Here is a 15,347-nt window from a genome sequence, read left to right as displayed (position 1 = left end):
ATGTTGGCCCACCATAAATCAGTCCGAATTCCTACTTTGGGATGCTGGTTACTTATGTTGGTTACCATCAAAAAATATAATGGTTCACGATGGAATTATTGATGGCTACTATCAGGATTATGCTGGTCCATCAATAGAAAACCATAAAAAATTTTGACTTGGGGAGATAGATTTCCAGTTTTGATAGTCGAATGAATTTCTTATTAGTAACAACAAGCAAATGAATCTGCATTATGTTCGTAAACCCTGTCTTTGTATGATAGTTAAACAAAATACAGTAAAATGCTTGTGCAATTAGACATTTGTTTTGTGTAATTATACATAAGCACAGTCCAGTAAAATTTACGTGACCACCTCCTAAAAGCAAAAATCACCACCTCTTGTAGCTTAGACCGTTGCCACACATTCACAAAGAGAATCACCGACAATCTGGAGGGTATTCATAGGTATGCGGAGTCAGGCCAATTCGTGTTATTGTGGCCAGAAGTAATTAGTTGACTGATTGAGGATTCATGGAACTCACAACCCAATGGTCCTAGAGATTTTTAATTGAGTTTTAAGTCTATGAGATCTTAAATCACTCATGAGAGAATGCAATCTGTATGACATATGCTGCAAGTAATTTCACATTGAGCTGTATAAAGAAAATACTTCATGTAGGGGTAGACATGGTCAAGAATGAAGCCTTCCGCAGTTATGAATGAACACAGGGTATGCTATGAAAACATTCCTCAAATCATAATACTTTATCCTCCAGGAACTGTAAAAAGGTATTTGCTTTAAGGTATTTTATCTCATATCTGCCAACTGTCCAATGGAGTATAAAACGCCATGGAGCTCAATGGTCTTCCAGTCATAAAACTGGCAATTAAATTACAACCTTAGTTGTCATTTAGGTGTTTTACAAAGCAGCATCTGTTGTGGAGACCTGTAGGCAACATTCAATGAATAATCATTAAATTATTGTTGTTGAATTACTGTAAGGAGCCCTTTGGTCAATTTGAATCATCAGTTGATCATTGGCTGCATATATATTTGCTTGTATGGATCTCTGCTGCTTTAAGTTACCTCAGTCCCATAGTGTACCGAATTTACCACTAATTTTGTTTTAGTTCGGGCCATTTTTTTTCATCCACATTATGCTTTTACAACAGCATTACGCCAACGGTTTACAAGATTAGGTTTTTCCAAAATACTTCATGGTAGTTAATATTTTATAACCTTCGTTGAAGAGCGACCCAATTTAGGGTTTACGACTACCAATGTTCAAATCCGAAGCCTTGTAATTTTGAACTAAATCCAGAAGTATTGAGATAAAGCCTTCGTAGAGGACTTTTTGATGGAACTAATCTGCATTGGCATTAATTACATGGAGAGGAAAACTACGAAAACTTGCTATGGTTAGCCTGGTGGCAAGAGGATTCTAGCCCATGATCCATCTACCACTGAGGATATTTTATGGTCAGCACTGTGGTCGGTGGAAGCCAGGTGCGGAATACGAATCGACCAGCCAGCCATCGCTGGGATTCGAGCCCGTTTCACCACATTAGAAGGAGCCATCTATCCCCTGAGACATCACGGTTCCCTAAAAGTTTATACTCATGTTTTGGAGACATTACGGCATTGCTATGTTTTAAGCTTCCCTCCGAGAGCCTTTATACAACCTCTACCGCTAGGGCTGCTACTCATCTTTACTAAATGGTTATTTTAAATTGCTGTTATAAGTAGATGATAGTGGTCATAATATAACCTCTATCATGGACGATAAGTTCAAAAATCACTGAATTCCTCAAGCTCTAGACCTTTTTACATATTTGTAGAGGAATAGTGGATGAACTAGTTTATAACATTAAATATGTTAAAATCATGTGATAACTTACACTTCTTGATTAAAAAAAATTAAGTTCAGAAGAGGTTTAACGGATTAGTAACAAAACTTACTCTATACAATAAAAATTGCAATCAGTGTAGCTTTGAAAATTCTCTTAGTTTATTATGTTCCTAAAATCCTTGTAAGTTAAAGATTGATTGCAATTTTTTATGTCATAAGGTAATCTAAGTATTCTTTTTTGTTGTTAATTTGTTATTAGTCTCTTTTTTTAAATCTTGTGACTAATTTTCTATTAACAAGGGTGATTAAATATGCGAAATTAGCTTACCTACATGCGGCTGGTCAAATAGATTAAAAATTATTTTTCTTCCTCTAACTTATTTAGAGAAACTTTATAACCGAACTTTTAGATTAAAAGATTGTACTCCTTGTTTTTTTCAACTTTAATCTGACCATCTTATGTATTTGCTTTGACTAAAATTCCTCATATGAAACTGCTTTAGAAATAAAATATTAGTTGTTTTTTTAATCAATGTGGCTAATCACATAGGCCAAAAATTAATATTTTTTGTCTAACTTTTTTAGAGAAACCATTATTATGCTAAAAATATGAAAAATGTCAGGGAACTTTTATCTATACAATATGTGTGTGAATATAAAATAAGGAAATAATAATAATAAAAAATAATAATGAAAAATTAATAATTAATGAAAATTTTATTATTAATTATCATTAATTATTAAAAATTATTATTATTATAAATTATAAAAAATAATTATTAAGTTATTAATAAAATAATTAATTAAAAAATATTAAACATAATATGAAAAATAATAAGAACAAATCAAATAAGCAAAACTAAAAATATTAAAATGGAAAAGCAAAGATGAAAAAGAAATATGTCAGAAAAGATAAAATATGCAGAAAATAATAATTAAACATGAAACTGTATGCATGTAAGAATAGAATTAGAAAGGAGAGATAGAGAGAGAGATTCCAATAAAGTTTTAATGACATTTTAAAATGACAAAATGATAAATATATTTTCACCATTCATGTGTAGAATTTTTATAAATTCAACTTCAACAATTACATATTCTATTATTTTAACAACAATAAAAAACTAAAGAAATATATACATATACATGGCCTTTACACTTAATTATTTCTCTGGATAACTGTAAAAAATATTTATGTTCATATTTATTGCCTTTATCATTAAACACAGAATCATTGTATTCATATATATATATATATATAACATTAAGTATATAACCTAGTTATCATGCAATTGCTATTAACAATAAATGAAGAAAGATTTACAATAAAGAAAAATAGAAAAACAAAATACACACTGGGCATTAATGACAGTAATCACTCCCATGCAGTTTGAAAGATTAACTGAACATTAATTACTCTTTACTTTAAAAAATGTCAGGGGATTTTCATCTATAAAATATGTGTGTGAATATATAACAAGGAAAAAATAATAATTAATGAAAAATTTATTATTAATTATCATAAATCATTAATTATTAAAAATTATTATTAATAAAATAATTAAAGAAAAAATAATAAATATAATATAAAAAATAATAAATATAATACGAAAAATAATAAGAATAAATCAAATAAGCAAAACTAAAAATATACAACAATAAAAAACTAAATGGTTTTAAACGGTTTTAGTGATATTAATTATCTCCACTAAATAGTATATAAAAGAAAATAGTTAAATAGGGGATTTTTTTTTTCTAAGTTAGTAATTTCTTACTGGAATTTTTCTTCTTCTTTTAAGTACAGCCGGACTAATTCATTGTGAGCCCTGATTTATCCAGACTGGATTCCCCAATAAATCCCTAGGGTTTAAAGAGGAAATTTCTAAAATCTGTTGGTTTAATGTTAAAAAACTAAAAACTCTACACTCTTTCCTTAATGAGGATTTACTTGGATTAAACGAAAATTATTTTACTAATATTATTAGAAAAAGTTTCTATGAAATCTTTTCTTCTTTTTGAAAGGCAAGGTCCTCTAAAAGAATCTTTTGGCTGAACTGCAGCCTCTTAAAATTTTAAATAAAATTCATTAGCATATGAACAGATTAATATTAGACAGGTAATTAAATAATTTGAAAATAATGATAATAAACGGCTTCAGGAATCTCGGAACTGGGAGCACTATATTAATACAAAAAACATGACTTTTCAACTGAGCTTTTGAATATTAGCAGTTAGCAAATTGAATAAATAAAAATAAATAGAAATTAAAAATGCCTATTAATCAACCCCTTAGTTACAAAAGAATAATAAGAAATGATTAAAAGGTAAAAGGCAATAAATAAATGATTAGTAAATTATAAGAATAATATCAGTCAAAACCCTAATTAAAAATAATAAGAAAAAAAAATTAAAGGCTAATAAGGCAAAAAATATAGAAGTAAACTATAAGAATAATATCAAACAAAACTCTTAATTACGGAATAATAAGAAAAAAATTCAAAGATAGAAGGCAATAAATAAATTATATATCAGATAAAACCACAATTAAAAAATAATATAAAGGAAAAATAAAAGTTAAAAGGTAATAAATACTAAGGAAATAAGTATAATAGTTTTAATTATATAGTAAGAAACAGTTTAAATTTTAATTGTATGTAGTTAGTTAATAAATTATACTAAATTATAAAAAATATTAAGTAAATTATAATAAATTATAAGCAATAGTAAGTAAATTATAAGCAATAGTAAGTAAATTAAAAGTAATAATAAATTATAATTTTGAGAAGTAAATTACAAAAATAATAATTTTTTTAGAATAATAAATAAAAGTGAAAGTCCAATATATTAATGAAATCAAGTAACATAAATATTTATTTGCAGTTTTTATTATCCTTCCTACGGTTTGACCTGATTCCTCCAATAAAATTAAAAACACCTTAAATTACAATGTCTATTTTGTCTGTCATACTAATCGTTCACATAAAGGGATAATTTTCCCCTCCAATCCTTTTCTCTTTTTATTTAAATAAACCGAAAATTTCCCCGGTGCCGTATGAAATTTCGCCTGAACCTTGTTTGCACAATCAGAAATATTTTACCCTTGTCCAACCTTCTTCAGTAGAGAATTAATAAGATTTTTTTTTATAGTTAATTAATAAGTTTTTTTGTTGCTTAAATACACTGATGAAAACAATTAAAGGGAGGAACGTTATATTTTTAAAAAAAAAATAATAAGTAACGCTTATAGGAAAATAAGGAATCAGATGATAGTTAAGGTCTTTGTTGACACTTCTGCCACGCAGTGGTCCGTGACGTCATAAGGTAGTGGTGATGTGATCGCATTTGTGTAGAGGTACCTCATTTGCTTGCTGAAGCTTGTAGCATAAGAACGTTTTGAAACGTACATCGTACTCTAACATAGTTGAAAAAGACAACTATTGTTCAGGTGGTCTGCGCAAACATCATGACAGATGGGAATACGACCTTTATGTGTTTGATAGAGGCACTCTGACACGTCAGTGGTATATCCCCCCCCCCNGAGACCTTACAGCCGATCATATGGAAGAAATTTCATCTTTATGCACGATAATGCCCGTCCACACACAGCTCAGTTGGTGAAGGAATACATCTGATTGGAGAATATTTAATGATTGGAGTGGCCTGCAATGTCCCCTGATCTTCAAAGACGAAACACAATGATCATCGCAGGAGAATGAATTGGTGCAAGAGTGGGTGCAGTTACCACAGCGAAGAACCCTAGTAAACAGTATAAAATGCCAATGTGTTGTGTAGTTGCTAGAGGCGATTATACACCTTTTTAACTTGTTTTTCTCTGCCCGTCAGGGTGTTGTTTAACTGCTGTGCTGGGCAAGTGACCAGTTTCTTTATTTTTGTACAAGCTGTGCCCATTTTCGTTTTCCCATATATTGGTCTTAAATCGTATATTTTCCCCAGGTTTGGGCAAGTGACGAGTTTCCTCATTTTTGTACAGGCTGAGTCCATTTTCGTTTTCCCATGTATTGGTCCTAAATCGTATATTTTTTAGTTTTACTTGCTTGGTTAGTTTTATTTCTATTGCAAAAAAAACACACACATTTGTCCCTTTAATTGTTATCACCAGTATATTAATATATATCCTAATACATATTTTTTACTTCATTTTTTTCCAAGGATTCTTAAAAGGTATATAAAGAGTGGTCACTACAGAACACCTTGCCCTTTTTTATAAAAAAAATAAATAAAAATGCGAGCATTGCTATAACTGTGAATCAAAGTTGTATGCTAAATACTATTCGATGAATTATGAGGGAACAGTTAATTGGACAATTTTAGACAAAGAGCGTTTCTTTAAACGGCACATATAAATGTATAAAATACATGATTTCATTCAAAGAATGACTATGCTAAGCTACATTGTTCACTATTAGTTATATAGGATGTAGTTTTTAGAAGAATTGTTAAAAACATAACAGAAATCATAAACATTAATAATAGCAATGCAGAAAGCATGCAAGTTTAAAAAACGTAGATAATTTAGTTTTAAAAAAAAAATTGAAAACTATGCTGAAAGAGTAACTAAAACAGTTGAAATCTAAGTAAATAGTATTCATTATTAAATTTGTTAATAATCAAAAAGAAGATTTTTTTTTCATTATTTCAAGATGACTAAGTAAAACTAAAATAAAACATTATTTTGACAAACATTTGATGTTCGGAAGCTGCATGGGTTAGTTAATATATTTCAAAACTAAAACAAATTTACTTAATATTTTACTCAAAATAGATTAAATTTTACACATATAGTAATAAGCAGTTACCCTAAGACTTTTTCACTGTCCCAAGTTATAAAATAAAGACTTAATTATTATTACTTGTTATCAATTGTATAATTCTGTGAATAAAACAGTAGTCACAAGTTCAAATATAAACTTTTTGCTTTGCTTAAAAAAAGGGGGAAAATGTCTGGTTAAAAAAAGCAGTGATTTGAAAATAAAATTTTTAACATTGATTAAAGCTATTCTTTTCTAATAATTAATCAAGATAAATCTGAATATGTTGGCAAACATAATATGTGGATAATTCCAAATGCAAGGTCTCTCTTTCTTTTTCCTTTTAGAAATACAAAAAACACTTAGTTTCTATCGTAGTTTGTCTATTTTTAAATAATAATTTCTATAACAACTTGTCTACTTTTATCTACTATTGGTTCTATAATACAGACGTGAATTTTAAAACCGGAAAAGAGGGATGTTAATACAAGAGAAAAACATCTACGCACTAATTTAAAAAAAAAAGCATTTAGCTAAAAGATGATTCAGCTCTTTAACGAGAAAATAGATGAGAAGAAGACACATCAGGGAGCTGGTATGACATGATAAAACAAAAAATATCACATCTATTAAAATTTTTTTTTTTAATAAAAAATAAACAAAATAGGAAACCTTACTTATGGAACTGATCTCTTACTATTTCTTATTAATTGTTATTTTAACCAATAATTCAACAAAATTCAGAAATGCATTAAAATTGTCATTGGCAGTGATGTGCATTTTCTTAAGAGGACATTACTGTGACATTTTATAATAAGAGTCACAGACTTTGCTACGTATTAGAAGAAAATAGCTCTTGGTATAACTTCTTAATGAGGCTACCAACATGTAGATTTACAGTAAAAAAGTGGCTTTCACAACATGTTTTCATGTATAAAGGTATAATATTTGTTCTTTCGGCTGCACCGACAATACATTCTTTCGTTATCTTTTACTCAAGGTGGACCATAATTAACCCATTATTGCCCATGGTTCCTTTTTAGGGACTGTTTTAAAAATGAAGTAATAAATTCACAAAAAATATTTTTTGAAAGAAAAAAATTCTTAAGTTTTCTCTATTTCATTTTATCAATAGAAACTATGGGGGCTATCCATAAATGATGTAATGCTTGGAGGGAAGGGAGGAAGTAACAAGAAGCTCCCTCCCCTACATTTACATATGGATGGTTGACCTTGTAAAGCTGCCGATAGATGGCGCTAGGGGTTAAAATTCGTCGCAAGACTTCCGGGTTAAAGATTTTTACTCCTAAACTTGGAAATACGCACCATTCAATATTATTATACTTTTAGTGTTTAGAATATAACATGTCCATTCAATCTAACTTTCAACAAAACAAACAGCAAATAAATTCGCAAGCTTGCTATGATGCTACCCAAAAAGTAACCAACGGTGCTATTTTACACAAATATAGCCAAATAAGGAACAACATGGCTAAACTTATACCTTTTTTTTTTTTAAAGCTGTGATATTAATTTTGTTAAATTTGTTTTAGCCTCACGATTTGCTCGATTTTATGAATGACAGAAAACTCCTATGAATTGTGAAATTACGCGTAAATTTAAACACAAATAACTACAATAAAACTTGCTAGAATATTAAGCCTGTTGAGGGATACACAGGAAGTTTTCTAAATTTCTTGCAGTTTTAAGAAGCTCGTTATTGTTTACATTCAGTCAATCATCCATACATTCAATACTCTACATTTAGGTTAAAATAGTTTTAAAAAAAATTTTGAAATATAATCTATGACTTACATAGCTGCCAACATGGATAGGAAAAAAATCCAGTCAGGGTTCCCACTCTTTCAACAGAGCAAAAATAAAGTACTTTTAAGGACTTTTTTAGAAGAAATTAAGGACTTTTTTGAAAAATTAAGAATTTTAAAAAATTTAAAGAATTTTAAAAAAAAAACTAATATTTTCCAGTTATGATTAACATTAACTTATGTTTTGTTGCAGAACTGCTAACTTATGTTTATACAATACAGTTAATATAGCGTGACATGAGACATAGGGATATAGGAGGGTGTTGAAGTGTGGCACTTTGTGACAGAAGGGAGAAGAGAATCAAAATATTGAAAAACTGTCATCATTTACAGATGGTCCCTCATGTCAAGCATTCGATTTAATATTTAACCTTTTTCATTTTCAAGTAGGATTTCTTCAAACTTTTGCCCAAATGAAAAGCAATAAATAAGTTATTAAACGACTATTTTAAATTCAGCAAATATTTTAGTAAATGCAATTGATAGGATGTTTTTTCCCCCTTCAAATCTTATATAATTTTAAATATTTATTGTTTTTTTTTATTTACATTTTGTATTCCACCTCAAAATTTTAAGAATTTTCAAAAATTTTATAATTTATTTTTTTTTTAAATAGGATTTTTTTTTCAAAAAAATAATAATTTATTTTAGGACATTTGTTATTACACAAAATGTAAATGAAAGTTGCATTTTGGGCATTAATGGGTTACATTACTATAGAAAATAAGTCATTATACAATATCATGAAAGAAAGAAAAAAAGAACAGGTGATGAAATGGAAAATAAGGACATCCATAATGAAGCTATTCAGATAGAATCATATTCAAACTACATATTCAGAGTTGCCACAGAAAAATAATGAACAAAATAGTTGCTTTTAGTAGCCTAAAGCATGAAAATAGTTGCTTAAATAAGAACAAAATTTTTCAATGATATGACTAAAATTTTATTAAATGACTTAATTGTCATATACCCTGATCCATTTAGCCAAGTTGGTTGCAAATATGATAAATCTTATACAAACGTTAGTGTTCTAGCAATAAATTTTTATATCAAAAAAATTAGTATATTTACAAAAAATTAAATATTTTAATTACTAGAATTCCTTAAAAAAAAAAACTTTTTCTAAAATTTTTTCCCTTTTATCAATAATTGATATAGCAAATATATATGTGTTACATATATGTATACAATATATATATTTGCTAAATCAATTATATCTATACATACAGATATTGTGAAAAGTGATTACTCAAATTCGAAATTCACACATTCTACTATCGTATCAAAATTGGGATTTTTAAAAATCATGCAAAATTTCGTAGCAATAACCTTTGAAAAGGCGATCGAGAAACAAAACAGACTTCCAAAGGAATCTGTGCAAATTGAAAGCATTAAAAAGCGATGACTCAAATTTGCAATTAAAAGTTTTTTATTTCTTAAGAAAAAAAAACATTCGTTACGTTCAGGGTTCTCAACCCAATTTATGTTTTAAAAAAAACATCATTGGAGTACAGAAAAGTCTCCCAATAGTCTCTTGTTCCTAAAAATAGTTGCAAATAGTCACATTTTAGTCGCCTATGGCAACCCTGCATACTAAGAAGCTAAAGAGAAATTTAGACATCAGAATGACGTTTATGAAGGAAAAGTAACCAGTTGGAAAATAAATAGGCATAGAAAAGATTTTTCATAATAATTTTAGAACGTACAACACTCATCTTGTGATCATTCATTCGCTGTCATTGAAAAAGAAAGTTACAGACAACACTATAGTTTGTCTGTGGTAAGAACTCCCCTGCTACAAAGTCTGAAGCTGTCTCCTGCGATGAAAACAATAATAGCGCATTTCAGGGAAGGTAGCTTCTCTCCACTCTAGGTCTAACACAAAGAAAAAGATTCCCTTTCTCTCGCCGATCCAAGGCAAAAACTGATCTAAACAATGACCCCACATCCCTACTTGGAATATTTATACCTCATTACCATTGCCACGGGTCCAGACGAATGGCTAGGGTAGTTCTTATTTTAGACAAACTATAAAATACCTAATTTTTTAGTTGGTAAAGAATAACAATTTCTATGATGATTTCTATGATTTGCAGAATAAGTGAAAATGAAATCACGTTTTCAAATGTAAAATTTGGTGAAATGGGTGAAGTACGTAAGAGCTATCTAGGGAAGGGACAGGTAATATTAGGAAACGTAAGGGAAGGTTTAAATTTAAGAACTATCTAGGGTAAGAATAGGTAGATTTAGGAACTATCTATGGAGGAGCAATAGATCAAATTAGGAAAAAGCTATGCTAAAGATAAATAATAGTGAAAAACTAATTAGGATACGATAAAGTTAGGAACCAGCTAGATAGGGATAGGTAAAATTTGGAACTATCAAGGCAGAAAAGTAATATTAGAAAAGAAATTATTATTGTACCTAAAAGTCAGCAGAAAGTTTTACAAAATAGAATGATAGGGCAGATATTTGCACAGCAATTTTTAAAAAAAGAAAGGCATAGTTTAGAAGAATATACACAAAGAACTTATGTCTAGACCAGTGGCTTTCAACTAGATTCAATTTAGTGACCATTGAGTATAATTCTCCTGAGTTATAGCTAGATCTTAATGGAAAAAAATTACCATCCACTGTTTAAAAAAAATATATATATGATTTTTTGGGGAAGAATTTTGATATGTTCTTAATTCATGTCAATAAAAAAATAAATATTAGTGCATATAGAAAAAAATTATATTTTGCACAAAATCTAATTTAAAAAGGATATTCTAATAAAAAAAATATGTACAATAGAATGGAGACACTTTATACGTTTTCACTCTGAAGTTTATGAAATTTGTGAGCAAGTTAGTTGTCGATACAAAGAAATTGAGAAGTTTTAGTTTTAAATACTTTTAGCTTAAAAGAAAATTCCATCCGTTCACGTTTTCGGCTTCAGAAGTAAATAGTAATAATTAAAAATAAAAAAAAGACATAGACTATTCAACCTTCATGTGGAGATTTACTCTATTCTATTCTGTGGTGCCATTCAAAATTCTTATTTTATTTCTTTATGAAAATTTTCACATTCTACTTGTAGTCAAATGCAAGAATAATTTATTTTTTAAAAAAAAATATTAGTTTCAACATTATGTTTATAATTACCCAATAAAAGATAGAATATATTGTTTGAAAAGAAATTAATTATTGGAAAAAAAATAACTAATGGTTAACTAGAAACATTAAAGTAATGAAGCGTTAATAAATATAAAAGATATTCTTAAAAATCCAGCTAGTTGAAACTTTTTTTTATAAACAGTTAAATAATTCAGTTCTTTTAAGATATAACAAAGAAAAAAAATTTTTTTTCAAAAATAATTTGATTGGATAAAAGGAATTGGTACTTCGGAAGTTGGGTGATTAATGTAGATCTTTTGTTTATTCTTTTACTTTTTGTCAAAATTTTGCCCTATCTTTGATGTTAAATTCTGAGAGAGAAAATAATATTGCCAATTTTAAAAAAAACTTTTAAAAAAATTAAAAAAAACTTTAAAAAAAATAAGTTAGAAAAAATATCTTGGTTTATTGAACTATCATCAATAATAAATAAAAAAACAACTGTTGAGGATTACAGATTTAATAATATATTTAAAAAAAAATTGACTGCAAATTAAAAAAAATATATAAATACAAATTTTAGAGAAAAAATATTTATTTATTTATTTATTATTGGTGATAATTCAATAAACCAACAGTTGAGGACCACTGATCTAGAACATAAGACAAGTCAGTGCTAACATCTCATTTTTTTCAACGTTAAAATCCCTCTTACATCTTTTTACGCATAACACATATAAAATACTAGTAAAGCTTTAACCATCATCATATTTAATCAAAAGTCATTTCTTATTTAAAAATCTGCCATAAAATTTTTTTATATATTTTTACAACGTAATTCCTTGAAATAATATAGGTTCAAACAAATTGCTGGAAGTTATAGTTATTTTTAAATATTATGAAACATTGAGGCATACTTAAAAAAATTAAGGTAGCTCTTACAACATATAAATTAAAGAAACGTTTCCAGGATGGCTTCAAGCATTCAGAAAAAAGAAAAAATATTCTCTACTTTTTTTCAATTTGATTTTATCAAATTACCAAATTTTTGTAACTAACAGCATAAATTTTATTAATTTTGCAGTTATGCTGCATGTATATATATTACAAAATACTTATACTCATTTATAAGAGTTGAAAAAAAATTTTTTTTAAGATAAACTATTACAAGATCAAATTTTTTTTAGACAAAATATTTGGCTTTTACGTGCCTCAAGCTTAAATTAATCCGTTTTCCTGACTTTTGGGGTATTTTAATTAAATTCCCTGACAATTCCTCAATTTTTCCAGATTGATAAAATTTTCTAACTTTTCTCTGGCGATCCTGATTTCTTGGGCAACAGTGAGTGCAACAACCATAACCTAGAATGTGTGTTTTATTTTTGTTATTAAGTGAACTTCTGCAACTCGCAGCATTCAGCCCTGGGTTAATGAAAGTCCACAATATTAAATCCAACAACATGATGATAATTTTAAAATTGCGGTAAGCAGTGCGTAACTAGTACCATTACTTCCCAGACAAGCTGGTTCACATAATTCTGACGCTGGACGGGCCACTAATGGATAGAATCATGTTCCTTCACAACAGCTCAGAGCATGAATCACTGTGCCTGCCATCAGGGATCTATTTTGCTATACTTATTTTGAAAAGAAAGATTTTTCTAAAAGCAAATAATTCTAGAAACATTTAACTACACTTATCAGGGGACTGTCCATGACAAATTTACTACCGTTTAGCGGTACCTTCACAAATTCAACTTCAGAAAAAATGGCAGTTTCACAAAATGCTTTTAAAAAAGCAAGTTCTAAGGTTCTCTCCCCGCCTCTTAAAATTTTGTTTTTGTATCCCTGTACGAAACGATAAATCCCTGGTTAATTATGCATACATGAATAGGTAACACGTGCTTGGTCAGATAGTGCAGTATGGTAGCCTAAGTGGTCGCTTACGCCATATTATAGGAAGCTTTTTTTGTTGAGGTTTTTTTATTCTTTAAATTAAATGAGGCGCTCCCTATGTAAACTTTACAGGAAGTGGAGATTCGAACATTGTTCTAAATTTATTCTAACAGACCTTTATTTTTTTTATGAAACACTTTTTTCTCTGTGAAACTTTATTCTATATAACCCCGAGGGAAATGTTCTGATAATGAAAATAACTTTTAGTGCAAATACTGGTAAATTCATGACTTTTTTTTTTAAAATTCAAGTTGAAATTTAACAATGGACAATGATTTTTAAATTTAGATACAATTTTAAGCCCAAAATTTTACAATAGCAAAATTATTTTTGAATATATGGCGAAAAATATATATAAATTTTTGATTTTTTAATATAGTTTTTAATTTTCACAAATTATGTCTCAATTTTCACAAAATAGGCACCTCTCATAAGAACCTAAACAAACTCCTATAGGAAGAGAATTAACATAGCTTATTTCAACAAATTTATAAAAAGTAACGACTGTACGCAGTAGTATTAAAAGCCAGAGGGAATGGATAATTTTCTCTTGCCAAACACGGAAAAAATTAATAGTAATATATCAATTAAAAAAATGAGTTTCAGAACTTAAATGAGTAAATTTATGTATTTTTCCCTTTGCCCGTACTTTTATCTATTAATATCGTTTTTTAACATCGGCCCATTTTTTTCCCTACTTGCCGTAAAAAAAAATACATATAAATAGCAGCAGAAATCGAGTTGTCTTATTTAGTCTCTGATATTCGCAAAATAAAAGATACTACTAAGTAAATATAATAAGAAGAAAATAAATAATGATTTGATGTGATTCGTTTTAAAACGATGCAGGCAAATATTTGGGTAACTTCTAATGAAGATATTAAAAATGGGAATCACAACTGGGAACTTTCAGTCTTGAAGGGTCAATTTCATAACCATTTCCACTTAAAATCAAGATACTTTGTTGATTAATAATATGGATTACAAAATTAGATGAAAAATTTTAAATTACACATATGAAGATGTGTTACTAAGCTTCTTTTGAAATGCATCAACAGAGCTAAAAATGAACCCATAGGACTAGGCACAGACGACAGCTCTAAAAATCAACCTCCAGAACATGAGAAAAGCAAAATGCACTGTAATTCAAAAGGAATATAGCGATTACAAACAGCTGCAACTATTGAATGAAGAATAATGTATCGATAATTTTAACATAGAATGTAGATGGAAGGTCAAAATTTCTTTGCGTAAGGTGCAATGAAGCAGAATCCTGCGAATGCGTGAGTTCATTAATAAAAATGGCAAGACCCGTGCAGAAAGCATTCTGCTCATTAGAATTTAACGATTGTCATTATGCTATTGCAGTGCAGAGATTTAGTCAGCGTTACTATCAAAAACCTCCAAATGGGAACAACATAAGCAGGGAACAGGGTGTCTGTACTTCCCATGCCCTAAACAATTTCATTTTATATTTTTATTTTATAAACATCGTTGAACAGACGACCCAATTTGGGGTTTACGACTACTAATGTTCAACTCTGTAGCCTTGTAATTTTGAGCTAATCCAGACAGAAGACATGAAAACCCTGGATCAAGTATTGGGAGAAATTTACTTTCATGGAGAACTTTTTGATGGAACTAACCCGCATTTGCATTACATGGAGAGGGAGACCACGAGAACCTCCCAAGGTTAGCCTGAAGGCGAAGGGACTTTAACCCATGATCTGTCAAGCACTGTGGTAGGTGCAAGTCGGATGTGGATTCGTATCAACCAGCCATAGCTGGATTCGACCTGGTTCCCCTCGTTGGAAAGCGGACGCTCTACCCCTTGAGCTATCGTGGCTCTACCCAAAACAATTG

General features: G+C 29.0%; 1 protein-coding gene across 1 annotated transcript in view; it reads right to left on the bottom strand.

Annotated features, from left to right (window-relative positions):
• LOC107442943 (FERM, ARHGEF and pleckstrin domain-containing protein 1) overlaps positions 1 to 15,347 on the bottom strand; it is a 98,981-nt gene that overhangs the window by 44,436 nt on the left and 39,198 nt on the right. Inside the window, exon 11 of the mRNA XM_071177028.1 lies at positions 12,838 to 12,890. Coding sequence (XP_071033129.1) covers positions 12,838 to 12,890 — 53 coding nt within the window. The remainder of the gene's footprint in view (positions 1 to 12,837; positions 12,891 to 15,347) is intronic.

Source organism: Parasteatoda tepidariorum, chromosome 2, assembly GCF_043381705.1.
Source record: "Parasteatoda tepidariorum isolate YZ-2023 chromosome 2, CAS_Ptep_4.0, whole genome shotgun sequence".
Classification (NCBI taxonomy): domain Eukaryota; kingdom Metazoa; phylum Arthropoda; class Arachnida; order Araneae; family Theridiidae; genus Parasteatoda; species Parasteatoda tepidariorum.
The sequence above is the reverse complement of the archived record's forward strand: the minus strand, read 5'-3'. Positions and strand labels throughout refer to the sequence as shown.